Below are 20,793 nucleotides of genomic sequence, written 5' to 3' on the forward strand. Positions count from 1 at the left end.
GTGAAGATAGGTGTAGTGATCTGTGGATTTCTTGTATGTAGTTTTCTGTAGGGTTCCATTGCTGAAGCTGATTGTAGTGTCCAGGAAGTTGATGGTGGTGTACGAGAGTTAGAGAGAGAGAGTTTAATGGATGGGTGGTGGTTGTTGAAATTGTGGTGGAAATCTGTGAGGGAGTTTATGTCATTTGTCCAGAGGATGAAAATATCATCAGTGTATCTCAGGTATATCATTAATTTTTCTGGTGCGTTTGTCCAGAAACCCTTCTTCAATGTGGCCCGTGAAGATGTTGGCATATTGAGAAGCCATCCTAGTACCCAGGGCTGTTCCCATGGTTTGGACAAAGTGTTTATTGTTGAATGTAAAATTGTTATGGGTGAAGATGAAATGGATGAGTTTGGAGATGTGTTTGGGGCAGATATCTGGGTGTTGTTATCCATTGTCTTGTAGAGAATTGAGGCAGTGATGCCATCATCATGAGTGATGTTAGCGTCTAGGGAAGTAAACTCTACAGTGGCAAGGATGATATTCTGAGGGAGGGTGTTAATATTGCAGAATTTCTGGAGGAAGTTGCTTGTGTATTTATGGACTTTTTAAAAGAACCATTAAACTCATAATTAGTCAGTTGAATTAGTTTTGGATTCAGCCAACAAAATGTTTATCTAGCTAAGAGCCACAGGGCCAGCTGTCTAAAAGACAAGTTAGTCTGTACAAGAGCCAACAGACAGCTAGGGAAAGAGCCAAGTCAGTCAGTAGTCTAGTTAGCTTGAGAGTCTGTCAGCCAGTAAAGGAAAGAGCCATTTAGAACAGGAGCCATCACATTGTATTTTAGAGCCACCATCTACATTCTTACATCTCCGCCTTCCATTCTTATATCTATAGCCCTCTGTTCACCACCAAAAAGTCTAATTTTATATGGCTGCCCATTATCTTAAAATCAACAAATTATGATGGATAGCTAGAACAAAAGACAGACCATTAAGCCTATCAGGTGGCTAAGTAGACAAGCAACCAGCTATGTAAAAAACAAAGTTAAAAATTCAGCAACTCCAGAAAGCTACAGATTGATAGAAGAAAAAGTGTTATAAAGATACAGCAAGTGTAGTTAGAAAAAAGTAAAAGGAAGTAAGGCTTCAGTTATCCAGAGATCAGCAGGATTCTTAGGACCTCTGGGAATAAATTAGCACTTCAGAATACAGAGAAGAAATTTGGGGTGGATTCCTTGTCCCTGTTGTAAGCTAAAGAAAGTAATTATTCAAAGTTACATGTATTTCCCTAGTGATCTGGAATAGACTGTGTGCAGTATTGACACAAGCTATATTTAATGTAAGGTTACAAGCCAACTTGTGAGAAAGATTTTAAAGTTAAGCCTGGCATTCCATCCTTAGTTCATTCCTTCCCATCTGAGTATTGAAGCATGCCCTGTCTGGCAGAGAAAAATCATTGTGCAAAGGGCTCCAAAGTACCATTGGTTTTAATTAAAGATGGGTGATGGCCTTTCTCTCTATATATAATAAATTTGCTTAGTCTCACTGACTTCCCATTACTGTAATATTGTTGCTATTAATTTCTTTTTTTTAAGGGAGAAAAAACTCCCTGCTAGAGGTAGCTATACCAAGATTAAGCAACTCCCTGCCAGATTAAATAAGGATGGCCACTAACCTTATTGCTTCAAAACTAAAAGCAAACCCCATCTCTTCAATTTAGTCTTCCCATGGCATCTCCATGTTGATACTAGTGCAAAAGCAGATATAATATCAATACCATCAACAAAACAAGGCAAACTCTTTATTGTTTAAATATTTGCTCATGGCACCAAGACCTACCAGTCTGGCACTCCTGTTGGCAGTTAAAATACATATTTTAAATGTGGTATCTTCATACCACATTTCATACAGTTACTAAAAAAACCCTCCACCCAAACCAGCAACCTACAATTACCAATAACTTTTAAGCTTGCTCCCTATAGGCTGAGCTGGAAGCAAGAGGGTATCTTTGTCTTTTGCTTCTTGTAGGAGTGATTGCAATACCATGGTAATAGGTGCTCAAATAAGCACCCTCATAGAAAGATATAGGAGGATGGATTGTGCTAATAGCTGTTTATTAACTAAATAGATCATTGTGGGAATGCTTTCAATGTTCTAGAATATCAAAGGCTGTGACCTAGCTAGCATCTCTGCACAAATAGGCCCCTCGTGCTGGCATGGAGTCCCTTTGCAGTCAGTAGGGCTTAGTATGAGCAGGGCGGGCTCCAGCGGCAAAAAAAAAAAAAAGCTGCTTCATTCTTCAGTGGCAATTGGGCGGCAGGTCCTATGCTCCGAGAAGGACTGAGAGACCCGCCGCTGAATTGCTGCTGAAGAGCCGGACGTGCCGCACCTTTCCGTTGGCAGCCCCAGGCACCTGCTTGCGGCGCTGGTGCCTGGAGCCGGCCCTGAGTATGAGTGCAGGAGTCTGCCTGTATAGAACTACTTCCAGGATGAAGGTCAAAGGTAACAAAGGTCCAATTCTGAAACTTGTGAATCTAAAATAGTGTGCCCACATCCACATGTAGATGGGCTGATTACTTCTTAGGCACCCTAATATCTATTTTAACTGCCAGCAGGAGTGCCAGATTGGTGGGTCTTGGTGCCATGGGCAAATATTTAAATAATAAAGAGTTTGCCTTGTTTTGTTGATGATATTGATATTATATCTGCTTTTGCACCGCCAAGTGCACTAGTATCAACGTTTTCTTAACCTGATTAGTATTTTTTCCTGGAGGGAAACATTAAAAAAAATCAGAAAGCATCATGTTGCATTTTGACTTTTACTTCACATTACTGCTCTGCACTAGAGTTTCCTGGATGACCTCGCCACTGTTTTGCCTGGGGCTGGGGAAACGTTAGAGGTACCATTTTCCCTTCAATTATTGAGCTTTGCTGCCTAGTGGGAATTTTTTTTTGGTCCTCTATTCTGCTGCTTTCTCCTCTTTCCCCCTTTTCCACCCTGCAGGTGGAATATCATTAAAAACAAGATTTTAGTTCTGTTCCATAGCTCTTGAATTTGTCTTATTCAATAATGTTACTTTGGTCATCAATAGATCACTTTTCTGTTTATTAGCAGAGTACTTTATTGAAACCTTATTAGTGTGTTTCTATTCTTAACTGGAAATAAAACTCCTGGCTGTGATCTTTTCAGATTTAATAAGATAAATAATCCTGAGGTTCTTCTGTACTGGACTGAAAACTCTGAAGGAAAACCCAGGTATTGGAGGAAGTGGTGGTTGATACTTTTTACTCTGAGTCAATATACTACCAATGACATGAAATACCACTCATAATAATGAGCTTGTTACAGGGCCCGATCCAATGGCCATTGAAGTCAATAGCACATTATAGCCAGAGATCTCTAAGTGCTTCATATAGCCAGGTAAATTCTAGCAGAACCATTTTACAGATGAGGAAACTGAGGGGACATTCCTAAGGTCACACACACACAAGTTGTCAGAGCCAGGAATAGAACCTAGCCACTAGACCACACCACCTCCAGTGTCTGTAACAGCCCTGATGATGCTAGAGGTGCCAGCTTTCAAGTGAAATATGAAACTGAAGTTAGATGTCTCACTATTTGTTCACAGAATGACAGCAACTGATAAGGGCTTTAAAGTCAATTATTAGTATTTTTCTTATTTGGAATTTACTGTGCAAATTGAGAGCCATATTTTGTTACATTTTTTGGGATGATTCTTCCAGAATAGATTATGTGAGCTGAAGTACTTTGTTTAAGAAAAGTTTGATTTTTAAACAAGTTAGGCATATAGCTGTGCATGCAAAAAGTATATCTAATTATGTTCCTAATTTGCATTCATATTTACTACAATTAAGTAGTGAAATTAGATAGCTGCACACACAAATGGCTATAATTAGTTATCTGCATGATCAGCTACTGATTTGCATGTGCAATCAAGATACTTGCATGCACAAAATATGTGCACAATTAAAAAAAAATAGACCAGTAAGGCCTGCTTTTCAGCATGGGTGGAGTTCGGGATTGCCCCCCTGCAGCTATATATACTGTTAGTGTGGGGGGCATTATTTAAAGGTTCAGCTGCCCCCTATACAGCTTGAGTCAGTCCCCCACCCCAGGTAGGCCCCCTCCCACCCTCAGGGCATGTGGTGCTGCCAGGTCTGACTGGGAAGTGGTCAGTGGGAGCCAGCCAGCAGCCCCCCCCCCAGGCAGAGTGGTGTCAGGTGCCAGGAAGTGAAGCAGAGCTGTCAGGGTGGAGGGGGAGGAGAAGAGGCAGGCCCCAAGAGGTGGCAGCTCCCAGCGCAGCTGGAGGAGGCTGGAGGGTTCATGGCCATTCCTGCTCCGAGCCGCCACACCTCGTGATCTGTGGCTATTGGCCCCCCTGAAGTATGGGCCCCAGGGACCTGGGCTCGGCGGTGCTGCTCTGTCTCTGTCTGGACAATGCTGTGCTCAGGTAATGGCTGGGCCTGGCCTGACTGCCTGCCTCTACCTGGCACTGGCAGCCAGGGTCCCCAGGCCCTTCCCTCATTCCTGGGCAAGGGGTGCCTCTGAGGCACCCCAGGGTGCTGGATGGGTGACTGGGGCAGGGCTGCCAGGTGATGAGCTCAAGGCACTCAGCAGGCTGCTGAGGTGGAGGGTGTCAGTGGGGGGGCTGTGGCAGTGGCCTGACCCCTTTGCTCTTTTGCTTGCCCTGGTCCCTGCCGAACCACTCATGTGGTGCCCCCCTCCCGGGTGGATGCGTGGGGGCCCGAGGAGGCCAGGCTGCATGCTTGGCAGCTGCTTGCCTGATTTCCCATTTGATTAGCCTGAAGGGATGATCACTTGCTTGCCTGGTGGACGAAGTGGGGGGGGCACTATCAAACTGTGTACATTGATGAGGGGGGACACAATTTAAAGGTTTGGCCATCGACTGAACAGCACGAGTCATAGTCCGCCCCGGGCAATGACCCCCCCTTGCCCTCAGTCTCCTCTTCTGAAAAGCAGCGGCACCTCCCTGCAGTGCCCTGTTGTTGCTCCTGCCTCTCCCACAGGATGCAGCTTGTAGCATAGCTTGTCCGGACTCCATGGTCCCTTGACTGGCTTGGCTCTGCCAGCTGCTGTGCAGGGAGGGGGCCTGGTGGTACCATGTGGCCGAGCATGGGACCAGCTCTAAAACCCATACACAGTAGTGAGGCAGCTCCACCCCGAGCCCCTGGAGGCTGCATGGTTTCCAGCCATGCCTTTTGAAGCCCCACCCCCCAGCTGAGGGCTCCTGTGCATTAACCACGCCATGGTCCTGGTTAAATGCCCCCCTGATCTGTCTGTGTGCGAGACCTGAACAAACACCAGGGCAGGTGCCTGGCCCCGCAGACCAGTGGCGACCCCATGGCAGACCCAGCTTTGCAAGCCTTGGGTAGGCATGGAATTCACACCCCCAAGCACAGCCCCATTGGTCTGGCTGGAGCTGTCCCTGCCCCAATACAGAAGGTAAATTATGTCTGTGCTTTTCAGACCAACCTTAATTCGGCTTCCCTTTTTGTGCCTGCATGTCTCTATCTGATTAGGTATTTGGACATCCAAGGTGAGATATGCTAAATCTGAAAATTGTGGTTACAAAATTGAGCCTCCAAATAGTTGTGCCTGCAAGTTCCAGGCTCAGAAAAGGAAAATAAAACCAACTTTTTAAAAATTGGGTCATATTTTATCTTCTTCACTCTCTAATTTGTCATGATGGCTTTACTTATGTTGACCAGTACAATAAACAAGGTTTCATTTCTGTCCTCCCTTTTTCCGATTTCTGATCTCTCCACTTGAGCTGGTCAAAATTTTCTCAATTTGATTTTTTCCAATGGAAATTATTGTTGACTTTTTTTTGATTTTCAATGGAAAAAATGAAGACATTTTCATATTTTTTCAATATTTTGAAATTTTTGATGGAATTTTCAAACTTTTCAAAATTTTGAAATTTCAGCATTTAAAAATAGTATTCTTTTTTAAAAAACCACAACTTTTTCACTGTATTTTTGACTAGTTCTGTATACTCCTGAACTACAACATTGTTTTTGGCATGAAGTCCATAACTTTTTCATGGGACTGGTGAAATGGTGTGGACTAAAATTGTAATTTTTTTTTGCATGTGCAGATTTCTTTTTTACTGTTTTCACACAGCACTAGTATTTGGCAAAAGAATCCACTACACAGATGTTGCCATATAAGAACCTTTTAGCTGCAGACTTTCTACATAAGCAGCAATATTTTGGTATGAGTCTTCTTCATCTCTTTTCGTTCTTGTCTCTTACTGCTTCTGGCTCTTCTCAGTTTGACTGTCCTATTCATCTCTGTCAGTGTCCGGTTAAGGAGAAGGTATCCACATGCAGTTTGAAAACAATAACACTAAGACTTCTTTAAATTTGAGTCCTGCTTTCTGTAGTTTATGACGAATGACATTTATTCCTGGATGACTATTAAAGTTCAGGAGTCTAAATTCAAAGCATTTTATACGCTCATGGCTTTTCTAAGACTTTGCAAACAATCATGGCCTTAATGTCCCATTGACTTCAATACACCCAGTATGTCTTCCTAAAACACTGCTCCACAGTGTTTGCCCTGAGAAGACCTTAAGGTTCAGCAGATGGTGAGTTTTTCAGACTTAGGAAGGTTTCTCAGCAAATCCTGCTTAAGACTCCTGAAAGGCTTCTTGCTTCTTGAATCCTTTTATTTTGTCTTTTTGTCACAAGACTGTAGCCAGCTTCTGCTGGCAAACTGAGCTGAGCCAACCGCTGAACTGTCAGTTTCCCAACTATCCTGCTCAACACAATGGCATCAAATCTTCCACTGACAGTGAGTCAAAATCCAATCCAAGGGTCCCCTGCATTTAGGAGACAGGAAAGATGGAGCCAGACAAAATATTATTACTGAACAAGAAAGAAATGAATGCTATTGTTATTTAACAATTTGATCAAAGACTGGTGTGCTACCGTAATGGTAAGTTCATAGAAATATGCTGTACCTATATCTCAGAATAGTTCTGTATTATCCAATAAACAATGGCTACTGTTTGTTTGCTGTTGTTAGGGAAGAAAATCTAGTATATCATGTTCAGCTTTTAGGACTGCACCTTTTTTTAACCAATGGCCAGAACAGGTAGAGGGGTCGTGCAACTAGAATATCAATGGACCATTGCTATTTGCTGGAGGAAACTGCAAGGAAATATGTGCTCCAGAAAACAAAACCCAGCCAGGTTTAAAACAACCTTGAAATAGGGAATCCGAGGAAATGCCACTTGCCTACTCCTCCAACATCCTATGTTCATCCTTTCACGATACACTCAAAAGAAACACCCTTCGACTCATATGCAGTCTCCTACAAAAAACGTTACCAAAAGGAGCCACTTGGCAGCGCCATCAAGTAAAATCCAGGGACGTTAATCTTCAGAGATGGGAAGTCCAAGAGAATATGTTCATTTTCTAGCCCATCATTGGTCAGCGTTTGTTTTGGAGTAGGGCTGCATCCCTACACAGGCTGCGATGAAGAAGCGTGAGTACATCTGCCTGGTGTGGCCGGCAGAAGTATGCGCTGCAGGATGTTCCAGTTCAAATCAAGTCATGCCATTGTGCTATAAATTCACAGCAGCATTAGACCATTGTCCTAGCAGATCCCCCCCCTTCTCTGGAAGTTGTATTCCAGGAAGCTTTTCAGCGTCTTTGAGGTCCATATTTTCCCTTTGAAAGCAATAAACCAACAACAAAACGTTGCACGTATTCAAGGGGTGTAAAATGTGCATTATTTTTTCCTAGGCTCTTGAAAGAAGTTACGTCTGGGACGACAAGTGTGTGTGTGTGGGGAGGGGGGAGGGGGGATGACTGTAGTCTCAGGCTCTCTGTTCCGAGAGGGGATAGCTGGGCAGGGTTATTATGACATAACTCTTCTGGGAATTGTGGCTAAGAGAGAGAAAACTCCCCTTTGCGAGCAGTGATATCAGACACCGAATCTTGGCCAGCGGTGGGGCTAAGCGCCCACCTCTGGAATCAAACAGCCCAGTTCCGCCTCCAGCCTCCAGCCGGACCAGAGGGGGCGAGCAGGATCGGACAGAGGGAATCATGGCCACGGCAAATGTTTTTATTTCTTCCTGATCTCTCGCGCTTCTCTCGCTCATCAATAATTCACCTTAGGGCTTTTTTTTTAAATGTGGAGGGGGGGGAGCCAAACGAGGGGGCGCTGGGAAGCGCGGATGTTTGTTTGCTTCTGTGGGGTATTTTCAGGAGCTCGTTAAAGGACAAAGGGTTTTTTTTTTGTTGTTTTTGTTTTTGAAAAAGGCAGCTGGGAAGACTTGGACTTTCCCCCCCGGATTGCTGGAAGCGCGCGTGCGAAGCAGCTGCTGCTGCTGCTGCTGGTTGTTTTCCCTGCTGCTGCTGCTGCTGCCGCTGCTGCTGGGTTTGGGGAGAGGTGGAAGGAGACGCTGGGGCGCTACACGCTGCCTGGCGACGGTGCTGAACATGGGCGCTGCAACCAGGGCGCTGTCCATGGTCCCGACCGTGCTTCTCGCCCTGGCGCTCCCCGGCCTGCCGGTCTGGGCGCAGAACGACACGGAGCCCATCGTCCTGGAAGGGAAATGCCTGGTGGTTTGTGACTCCAACCCGGCCACCGATGCCAAGGGCTCGTCCTCCTCCCCCTTGGGGATCTCGGTGCGGGCTGCCAACTCGAAGGTCGCCTTCTCGGCCGTGAGGAGCACCAACCACGAGCCCTCGGAAATGAGCAACAAGACCCGGATCATCTACTTCGACCAGGTAAAGAAAATTCGCCCCGCGCTGTGGGTTTTTTTGGGGGGCGTGCGTGATTTGAATCGATCCAACACGAGCGGGCGAGGGGAGGAGAGGCGTTAGGGAACCCGGGTTTGCCCAAGTGTTACGGAGACATTTCTTCGGGATGCCCCCACTTCCCTGGCCAGGGGACTTGCCATCCAGCCGGGAGCTAATCAACAGGTGTGAGCAGAGCTGCGAGCTTGTGAAAACCCAGGGTCCCCGCTGGAAGTGAGCGGCTGGAAAGTTACTCAGAGGCAGGCTTGGCCACTGCTGGGTATTTCGGAGCTGCACTTTCTGGGTCTCCAACACTCACTGGAGTCTGATATTTTAGTCAGCTCACCCGATCGAGATTGGCTTCACCGAAATGCCAGCAGGGCACACGCCAGGCAGGGGGATTCTCGCTTCGCGCTGAAGTCCAGAGCAGCACCCAAGTCTAATTCGCATCCAGCCTTCAAGCACTTTAAGAAAGTTGCATGTATCTAAAGGCTCGACTGAGGGCAACTTAGACAAGCAGCAGGGTTTCAGGTAGCTGAGGGTGGGAACAGAGACTTTATTTACATTTTAAAAAAGTCTTCAGCTCCCATTGTTTATGTGGACACTCTTCAAATGGTATGATCCCGTGGTATTCCAGTGAAGTTTATGAAACATCCTTTCATTTAGTGCTGTAAAGCCAGAAGGGAGTATTCAAGGAGACTGTGAGGTTTGCAGCCTATCTCCAGCTTCAATAACACCCCTACCAGAGTAGCTTTTTGGTCCCCTTATATCAGAATACACATTGTGCATTATAGAAGGTGGAAAGGAAAATCAGTGCCACTAATTTATCATTTGTATGGATTACATTTAGTTAATCCTGAAAACACAGGGCACACATATAGTTTTCCAAAAGACCCATCACATCTTAGTTGTATCAGTACAATATTTAAAATCCTTTGTCTGAATTTTTAAATATTTTAAAACCCTAATGTATCCGCCCCCCTTCCCCAGTCAAACACATAACCTCAGTGGATGAACAGTCTTTGCAGACAAAATAAAATCATCTTTGCAAAACATTCCTCTTAAATTAAAACCCCTCAAACCTCAAAACACTGTGGGGTTTTTGGTTTAAAAGAGATCATACTCTTCTTCTAGAACCTTTATGTCAGTTATACGCGAGAAGGGAGGTCTTCACAGAAATGAATAAGTATCTTAGGATAAATGATAAATATAGCTGAGATAGACATAGTCATTTTGGGAAGTCAACTCTACTCTGAAATTTACATTAAGTCTTGTGAGCTGCCTTACCCACTCTGTAACCAGAAAGACTAATTTCAGCCCTTGGATATTATATAAAATAGCTAATGAAGCCTAGCTAGCTTCTTGGAATGATTAACTGCTTGTTAATTGATCCCACTAAATTACTCTTTTTAAGGTTCAGAGACTCCTATACTCAGCCTAGAGAACGGCAATCACTAGGCTTTTCTGCACTAAAGTAAAGACAAAATGTGCTTAGAATTCTTGAGTTTATTCATCACATTGTCAATAATCTTTTCAGGATACAGGAAGACCTATGGGGATGTGTAGGAGACTTGGAAATGTGCAAAGCACCCAAGAGTTAGCCTTTTATGTGAAAGGAAAGACAGGGAGAGGTTTAAAAGGTGTTTTCTCAGATGCAGCTGATGCACCCAAAGTTTCAACATTGTTTCATTAATTCCTGGGAATTAGTTCACAAAATGTCAAATGACTTTTTCCCTCTAAAATCCATAACTTGTAATACTACTATTTTCATCTCAGTCATACCTATGAATACACACACACCTGCACTCCTGTTTCGTCTACCAGCCTGGTGCTAGAGCAGATCCAAAATAATTGAGACTGAGAGTTATTTTCCTTACTGTATCATATCAAGAAACCTCACATAGGGTAATTTAGAATGCTAGAATTAAGCAAACTTCCTGGTTATTCCCTCTGACTCTTTGGGAAGTGTATTTCTTTAAGAGAACTTGAAAATATGAATTAAAATAAAGGATAAATAATTCAGAAGAAAGAAGACACTTCATTATAGAAGATATTTAACGTGTGAAGACTGTAGTTGTTTAATGTCTTCTCCTTGGTTACTTGCCTTTAGTCATTTAAGAAAGTCTAAGTTGTTAGAAAAGTGTTTACAGTTAGAGAGAGAGCAGAAGAGAGAAATAGCAAATATTTGTAAATCCAGGGTTGTTTAAAATAGGTAGGTCAGGTATTTTGGCAACTCAATCCACCTTCAACCCAGTGTCATGAATGATGTCATTCATATACATACTGCCTCATAGCTTGATACTTTCAGGGATGATGACATTGCCTTGACCAGTACTGATTGGCCAGTGCTAATACGTTACTTCTGCAATTATTGGTGTTTTGAGTAGGTATTGTGGGACTAATAGGAAGATATGCTATCCCCCTAATACCTACTATATCCACAGATAGGGCTAATATTTGGAGATATCTACAGGCAGCTAAGCTGAACAGGTATTTCTATGCTAGTTGATTTTTACTAAACTTGTACTGATAAAAATGACTTACAAATGAAACCAAACCATAATTTTATATTCCATATTTTAATGTCAGTGAATATAGGAATAAAAACAGAATTCTGTAAGTCATGCAGTTAAGTGGAGAAAAATGTGATTGGATGTCTTGCTCTTTTATATTTAATAATTGTATTAATTCCCATTATGTATTTTTATTTGTAGATCCTAGTAAATGTGGGCAATTTTTTCACATTGGAGTCTGTCTTTGTAGCACCAAGAAAAGGAATTTACAGTTTCAGTTTTCATGTAATTAAAGTCTATCAGAGTCAAACAATCCAGGTACGTTGATTTACCATGAGAAATGTATATGTAAATTGTTTGCAGTCTAGAAGGAGAATAATATTGTGACTAAACAAAATATCATTACACATGGGTCACATAAAAAGAGCATTTTTTGGTTCATTTAGAAGCCCAGTGACTTTATTGTATTACATTCCTCAATTGTACAGTGTAGGGTATACATTTGAAATGTACGGATATAAAAATTGTAGGGCCAGATTCTCAGCTGATGTAAACCTTCATAGCTCCATTGCTCTGTTCATTCACACCAGATGAAGATCTGGGCTAGACTGTTAAAAATAATAAATATAAAGGTCACCCATGACTAAAATACACTTTTTAATTTAACTCAATTGAGTGAATCCCTCATAATAATCTTATATTGCTAGTTAGAAACTAGGTGAAATCCATTGTAATGATGTCTAGGTTTCTGGGGACATATTCTATAAATAAATCATTTTCATTATTGGTAATTTTTTCTAACATGAACCTCTAGAAACCACATGATAACATCAGGTAGCTGTTTAAAAAATGGCCTTACTGTGGGCCAGGACTATTTAACTTGATTTCACTGGGCCACTACTATAATATTATAAATCTTCATTGATGGTGGTGGTGGTGGTGGCTGTCTTAGAGGGGTTTGCTATTATTTTACTGTGTTATGTTGGAAAAACACAAAAAAACTATACTTTACTTTGCAGTTCAATAGCAATGTTGAGCTCATAGTCTGACATACACACCAGCCCCAAGAACCAACCTCTAGGATCCTGAAGCTCCTCCCATTAAGCCAAGACTTAACTCCCAAAGGGTGAAATTCACCCAATGGTCAGAGCTGGTATGCTGGAATAGTGGCTGAAGCTTCCATTGAGACCACTGGATCCATGGAAAACATGATCTGTGGTTTCTCTTTGATCTGCCTCTTTTCTAACTCTGGTCTTCCCTGAACGTGGCCTTTTGTACTGGCCTATATGAGAGTGGGGAGACCTTTTCTGCCACAGGTATATGATGCACAGGCACCTGTGGGTTGTTGATCTGCCTGTAGGCTGCCAGTACATCCTCTGTGCAGGATTCAATGGAGCAGACTGATGCAAGAATCCTCTGCATCATAGGTGAATTTCATCCTAAAGATATGAAGTGAAATCTTGGCCTCCACTGAAGTCAATGGCAAAACTCCCATTGACATCAGTGGGGTCAGGATTTCATCCATAATCTATTTAAAGGCTATATAGTTAGCTCATACTTTTGATCTTTCTACCCTATTAAATGTGCATTTGATGGAAGATTAAATGTATTCTAGAAGCACTGTGCCATTAATCTTCTCTGTGTTAACACACCTGTTGGCAAAGGAGGAGATAATATGTGAATTTTGTTATGGGACAATGCAGGGCCAATTACAGCATGATTTCCCATGGAATTTCAGCTCACATTTCCATGTTTTTTCATGTATATGGGCTAAAATGCTCAGAACTGTGGGTTTCAGGTCTCCAACTGAATGTGAAACACAACAAAATTATGTATTTAGGAGTAATTTCTGAAGCCAAGATTTTCAAAAGTGCCTAAAGATTTTGAGTGCCTCAATTTTTGGATGCTCAACCTGAGACCCCTCGAAACTCTCCCAGTCTCTGAAAATTATATCCCAAAGTGAAGGCACCCCAAATCACTAGTCACATTTGAAAATATCTGTTTTATCACTTTAAAATAACGTTATGATGTTTACATGGATAGGGCCTGATTCTTCTCTCATTTCCATGGGTTTAGATCAGGAATTGCTCCATTAAATCCAGTGGACATATACCAATGTAAATATGAGTAGTATAGGTCCAAAGTTTGCATCTTTTGCATAGCTGCCTTTTTAGCTCTATTTAATTAAATACAACAGACTCTCTCAATCGGGTTGTACTGGTAAATGGCCTTTCATTCTTAAGCCAGTAAAAATGCTGGCATCTAAGTCAATGGTTGAACTTCAGCAAGCCCTTCATGTTAAAAGTCCCAATAATTGGAAAGAGGTATTCTCCAGTACTGTGACAAGGACACCCGTGAGATGCCCAACATGGGAGCTGGTGCACAGGGAATAAGATAGTAGCAGGGAACAGGCAGTGATCAAACCATTCATGCACTTTTTGCATGTATCACAGCTAAGGAGGGACTGGAAGCTATTGAAGTGGCGCTAACAGACTAAACCAGTTTGAGTCTCAGACCCACGCAGACTTGAACACCACTAAATCATCGGAAGGCTTCCCACATAACTGGAATTACCACGTCCTGAAACATCTGTTAGTGCCATTAAGTATCATTAGAGTGAAATTGGTTCCCTGGAGACATCTGATTAAGTGGATTTCTAAGATAAGCAAATCCCAATTAAGGGCCAGATTCTGCTGCCTTACTCTACAAGTGCTCCTGTTAAAATTAATGGGAGTTCTCAGCAGTTGGGAATACTTAATATGAACAACCGTTTCATAGTCTATCCCTCTGTGACTGCATTACAGTTAAGGCTTCTAAGAAATGTTTGGTAACTAATTTTTGGCAAAAAAATACATTTCACCAATTTATTTAAAAGTTAGAAAATATTTGTGTTTTCTCCCCCATTTTCTGACCAGCTCTGTGAATCTCTTTGCATCTGAGTGGGTTCAGAAGCCTAGACATTTGTGCATGACAAAGGTTTGAATAGAATCATTATTGAAATACAATGGAGTGGCATATAAAGATGATGATTTGTTCTAGATTTTAAAACCAAATTGCAGTCAAAAACTGAAGAGCAATATATTGTGATTACAGTAGGAGTGAGGTGCCTAACCTGCTTAGGGGCTTCTGAAAAATCCCACTAGGCCCCTTTTTGCATCTTTGTGTACCTAAATATTTTGAAAATATGCCTCCTTTACTGATATGTACATGCAGTTAGATATCTAAATGACCTATGCAATCCAGGTATGCAAGGGCTAAGTTGATGCAAGTGTCTTACAGCTTCATCTTGCCAGATCATTATCAGTGGATGGGGAGCTCCTATATATCTTTAAGATATTAAAGCTTGTATATAATCATGAATGGAAAATCCACATTACTGAGAGGAACTAGAATATTAGCTGAGCCAAAGCCCATTGACAGCATCCCATTGACTCCAATGAGCATACAATAGGCACATAAACAATAACACACTTGACAACAGAGCAAACAGTCATATTAACCTTAATTACTCGTTTGAAAGGAAATAATGTATACATGCTGCACAATGGGATTTTAACCAGGCCCCACCACCCTTTAGATACTTGATATTGTCAGATGTTTCTCTGTTAACTACAACTTTTCAGTGGGTTTTATTTCTTGTAGGTTAATCTAATGCTAAATGGAAAACCAGTAATTTCTGCCTTTGCTGGGGACAAAGATGTCACTCGTGAAGCTGCAACTAATGGAGTCCTGCTCTATCTAGACAAGGAGGATAAGGTTTACCTGAAACTAGAGAAAGGTAATCTAGTTGGTGGATGGCAGTACTCTACATTTTCTGGGTTTCTGGTCTTCCCTCTGTAAAAGTCAACTTCCCTGTGACATCCAACCAGGTGTGGACCAGTCATTGCCTCTGTTATTTGAAGATCATTTTTATCATCATTGGGATTGATGTTTCTTTATTGGTTTCTCATGGGTGAATATGGATTCTATGTATGGATTTTGGCCCTATCTGAACTACTATGAAGTTTCACAGAACTTTGTGTGTTTAAATACAGTATATTTGGATTAAGACTTAAAGCAGACCATAAATATCTATGCTTAATGTTACAGTCTAAAGCTGCCTGCAAGATTTATTCAGATTTCATTTACTGGACTTATTGGATTCATGGGAGAAGTGGATTTTCTTTTCTTTTTAAAAGACTGGCAACTGGGTCTATAATTTAGGAGATTTTGATTTCAGACTTCAATCAAGAGTTAGCGTGTTGCTGCCAAAGAACTGTATATTGATATATTTGGTTACACATATTTTTGTTCTTTTGGACACTATAGACATAATTTATTCAATTTTCTTGAGACAGATAATTATTATTATTGATTAGTGATTGACTTTATTTCTCCTCTACATGTAGTGGGTTGGATGGTTCACCAATATATTTACTCCCAGTCAGTGATCATAATGAAGACCCCCCCTACTGAAAGCTAAGAAGTTGTACGTTAATTGGACATGTAGTGCAGATTATAATACTAAAAAAGTGCTTATCAGGGTTAAAAGTGATCAGGCCAGCATATCTCTGCAAAACAGCTTTGCCCGGCAGGAAAGCTCACATTTGTCCTTCAACTTTAATTAACATGATTGATAATATCCACTTTATTAAAAACCGAAGGGAGGCCTTCCTTAGACATAACCGCTTTATTAGCTGGAGATGAGACCCCTTGTTTTTAATTATGTCTATTTTTCAAGTCTTCTGTTGTGTCAAAGGTATCATCTGTTTTTGCCTTAACTCCACAAATGTGTATATTATTATAGATCATCTGTTTAGCAAATATTCAATCCAAATAGCCGGTAGCTAACTTTTTTGTCTTTTTGTACAGGTCGTATGAATTCATAGATTTATTTATTATGTTGCATTACATAATAAAAGTTAATATATTAGCTGGATTTTTTTTGGCCATTGGGTTTTCAAACGATGATGCTCACATGCTGTCTTTGATTAGTTTTAATTATTATATGCAAAGTTAAGCTTTTTGGAGTCACAGAAGGCGGGTAAGCTTCCAGGCTTTGCCTGGCAGAATCCTAAAGGTAGTCTGCATTAGCTAGAAATAACCTATGCATTTTACTAATAAAACACTTAGGGTGAAATCCTGGCCTCATTCAAGTCAATGGAAAAAGTCCCACTGACTTCACCCTTAGAGTCTAATCTAAAACCCATTGAAGTCAATGGATCCAGTGGGTTTTGAATTGAGGGTTTGATAGTGGGATTTTTATCATTGTGAATTAAAAGCCAATGCAGTCACACAGAAAATCTAACGAATAAGAGAGTGTATGGTCTTCTTAGTGGAAATGCTTTTACACAGACTGTCAGTAAAGCTCCCAGTCCTGCATTCCTTGTGCACCTAAAATACCGCACTGACCTCAATGGGAATATTGAGTTTGCATGGAATGCAGCATCTGACCCAAAATGAGAGAGAATGAAGAAACTCTATGAAAATGAGAGTATTCATGAGTGTCCAGGCATTAAGGTCCTGATCTAAAGCCCATTGAAGTTGAGGGAAAGAGCCCCATTGACTTAAATGGGGCTCTTCCTTAGAGTAATCTTTTGCCACCTTGTACAGAATGTGGCATTTTACCTACTATCAGTAACTGGCATTTTAGAAAATCAACTCATTTTGCGGCCTAATCCAAAGCTCATTAACATGCCTGATAAAACTTCTATTGTCTTTAGTGGGACAAGATTGTGCATAAATGTAAAATACTTTCAGAAGTGATGCGAACATATACACAATTCAAGATTGTGTGTGTGTGTGTGTGTATGTATGTATTTGTATGGAGAGTACCACTTTTCAGGGATGGTAAAGTGTTTCCAAATAGAACATTTCAGTACTGCAAATTGGTAGGTAACAGGAAGATATGGCCAGGAGGTATCTGATTTACATTTGGTAAAAATATGAAGATATTTGTCATTACAATTAATCAAAATATATCACCACATAAAATGAGTATATATATTCATTAAAAAGTGGGACTGCAGTGCCTAATTTGTATGGAATATGGGAACGGTAATTTGTCTCGTTGCCACAGGAGTTTCCAGAAAGGTACATAAAAATTTGAATAAAATCTGCAAAATCTGAAAGTTCACCTTACTCATCGTTATATAAATAATATAAAGGAAAACACTGCATTCAGATTTATGGAAGGAATAAGGATAAAACTAGCAGGATGCATTTAAATGTGCTGTAAAGTGAGTCTGGTGTTTAGGCCCCATCCAATACCTTATTTGAGAAGGACCCTGTATAAATATAACTGCTTTAACTTATGAATAGATGATTTCTTAAGGCTGCCTTTAGCATTCAGCAATGATACCAAAACACCTTAATATATGAATAATTCCTCTTGGCAAAGCATTTCCAACTGCATCAGTCATTAACAGTCATTTAAAATTTAACTAGGAAGGCCCGGCAGTTATTAAAATATGGAGGTATATATTGATGAGATGTTCCTGTACTCTCTTCTCCAAGCTCCAAATAATGCACACAAAAACCCTACTTTGACTGCTATATTCTTATTTAGAACCTGTCCAATGTAGACACAGGTATCTTTATATGATCTATAATCTGAGGAACTCAAAAGTGGCTTCTGAACTGATGGAACAAGGGTGTATATGGGACCATTGAACATATTTCACAATTTAACAATAGCAATGAAAACTTTAGCAGCACAGCCAAAGTGGCAATAAAAAATGGCCAATTGTGAAAAAACTCTTAGGGCACAGCGCCCTGGTACAACTAAGGTCCTGGGTCTAAAAACTGGGATAGGATAAAGTTATCAAGTTTTCTTAGCATTGTCCCAGTCTTGATGGCCTTACTCACAAAGCTCTCAGTGATATCAATGGTAGGTTTCAGAGTAGTAGCCACGTTAGTCTGCATCTGCAAAAAGAACAGGAGTACTTGTGGCACCTTAGAGACTAACACATTTATTTGAGCATAAGCTTTTGTGGGCTACAGCTCACTTCATCGGATGCATAGAGTGGAACATATAGTGAGGAGATAGAGATACATACAGAGACCTTGACAAGGTGGGAGTTGCCCATCAGTGGGAGCTTTGACTGAAAAAGGTATTCAGAATAGTGGTCTGGTCTATGAAAAGGAGAGTTTAGCATCTATTATTTTCTTTTCTCATTCACATGAATCTTAATGTTTATATTGTGGAGAAAAAACAGATAAAGAGACTGTCTCTGGTCAACTGGTATCTAAGGTTAGTATTTTTTTTAAAGTTTTGAAATATTGCATTTTAATAAAGGCAAAAATTGGTTCTGGAAGAAAATATGAATCTGTCCTATTGTGTATGCTGTACTGAGCTGTCTACTAAAGATTCGGGGTGAGATTCTGGCTCCCATCGAAATCAATGGCAAAACTCTCATTGGTTTCACTGAGACTGGTCGACACTGCAAGTAGGCACTCGTGGTTGGCCCATGCCAGCTGACTTTGGCTCGGGTTAAGGGGCTGTTTAATTGCAGTGGAGACGTTTGGGCTTGGGCTGGAGCCCAGGCTCTGGAACCCTGCAAGGTGGGAAGGTCCCAGAGCTTGGGCTCCAGCCCAAGCCCAAATGTCTCCACTGCAATTAAACAGCCCCTTAGCCTGAGCCCTGAAAACCAGAGTCAGCTAGCATGGGTCAGCAGTGGGTTTGTAACTGCAGTGTAGACATACCCTGGAATTTCACCCTAGATATGCAACCAAGCTGCAGTATGTTGTAGGAATTTAGGCTCTATCTTCCCTCTCTATACAAATATGCATTTTATAGCCAGATTGCTTATATAGAAAGGCTGAGCATGTTAGGGTCCAGGAGAGCTTTCTGGCCCACCTGTAGTAAACACTGAGAAATAGGTGATTAATGTCGCTATCCCTCGGTTCCAAGCAGAGGCCACTCAACACAATCTGCTGCCCTAGGCAACACTTCAGTTTGGCGCCCCCCATGCCACTCAAATTTGGCCCTTCTATCCCCCCCGTCATGACAAAGGGGTGGGTGAGCTAAACTTGAGCAAATGGCATTGTGACATGGTGCATGGGGTCTTAGTGCCGCTCAGGTTTGGTCCAACCACCTCTCCATTATGATGGAGGAGTGGCTGAGCTAATGCCTACATGATTTACGAGTTTAAGGATAAAAATTTCAAAAGCACCTGTTGTTTAAGTCACTTTTGAAAATGGGATGGAGGCCCCTAAATCACTTAGGTGGATTTTTGAAAATTGTACCTATTGTCTTTTTCTCAGAGAAAAATTGTTGAACTAACTTTAAGGTATAAAAAAGAAAAATGCAAACTTGATGAAAGTGTATTTCCTTGTATTATCTTCTGTATTGCTCTGAAGCAATGTTTTATATTCATATTGTACCCTAGCATTGTCAAAGTATTTTCCAAGTGCCAATTAACTCATCTTCCCAGGAACCCCCTACAAGTAGGATACGTAAGTGTAGATATCCTCATTTTATAGCTGGGAAATGGAGGCAGCAAAGTTTAAACAACTTGCCCTAGGCCATAGAAGGGATCAGTGTCAAAATTGGCTTTAGAACTTGGCAGCTGCTGGCTCCTAGTCCCATGCTCAGTTCACTGGATCACACCTTGCTGAGTTAATGCATTTTGAATTAAAGGACAATGTCAGAATGAATGGTACATAGCGGTATTTCATCTCTATATCATGTATACTTCCGTGTCTAGAAAGCTAAATCAGCTGAAACAGCTAAGTTATAATAATACCTCCTTCTTATAGTGTGGTTTTCATCCGTAGATCTCAAAGCACTTTACAAAGGAGGCCAGTATGAATATCCCCATTTTACAGGTGGGAAAATAGATTTGAAGTGACTTGCCATGATCACCCAACAGACCAGTGATTGAGGCAGGACTAGAACCCAAGTCTCATAACTACTAGTTAAGTGCTCTAGGTTATGCTGCCTCCTCAAAGACCCTATGAGTACCCAGAGAAATTAAAAATTAGTTATCAACTCTTTTCTTTCAAAAATGATACATGTATGGTGCAGACAGTACTCTTTGCACACAGGATTAAGGATAGAGAAGATAAATGCAAAAAGCAGTATGTCATAATAACAACAAACAGCTGACCCATTAACATGAAATATAGTCTGCAGCAAGAAAATGAGATATGATCTACCCTCTTTATAATGGTTTCTGTAGGCAAAATCATCAAAAGTATTTAGATGCCTAACTTACTCTGATATTAGTGGGAGTTAGGTATCTAAATATTTGTGAGGATCTGAGTTGCTAATACTTTACCTTAGCAGTTCTCTCCATAGTTACGTTGCATATAGCAACACGTCTTTATAATATTCAAACTCTTTGTCTTCTAAAGACAATATTAAACAGAAGGTGCCGTATGCATAAATGAAGATCCCCAATGACAGAATTTATGGTTTGTCACAGGCTACAACAGCATATATTTTGCACTATTCTTGTCCAGACTGAACGAGTTCCTTTGAGAAAACACATTGCCATAGACACTGGGCTGAGAAGTTATTT

At 41.2% G+C, this 20,793-nt stretch overlaps 1 protein-coding gene across 1 annotated transcript; it reads left to right on the forward strand.

The window, feature by feature from the left end:
* The first annotated feature begins 8,409 nt into the window (after positions 1 to 8,409).
* CBLN4 (cerebellin 4 precursor) lies at positions 8,410 to 15,268 on the forward strand. Its single transcript, XM_044986397.1, has 3 exons — positions 8,410 to 8,768; positions 11,492 to 11,608; positions 14,933 to 15,268. Exons 1-3 carry the CDS (start codon positions 8,478 to 8,480, stop codon positions 15,128 to 15,130), a joined length of 606 nt encoding a protein of 201 aa, XP_044842332.1. The 5' UTR covers positions 8,410 to 8,477; the 3' UTR covers positions 15,131 to 15,268.
* The last annotated feature ends 5,525 nt before the right edge of the window (positions 15,269 to 20,793 follow it).

Source organism: Mauremys mutica, chromosome 13 (assembly GCF_020497125.1).
Source record: "Mauremys mutica isolate MM-2020 ecotype Southern chromosome 13, ASM2049712v1, whole genome shotgun sequence".
Lineage (NCBI taxonomy): Eukaryota > Metazoa > Chordata > Testudines > Geoemydidae > Mauremys > Mauremys mutica.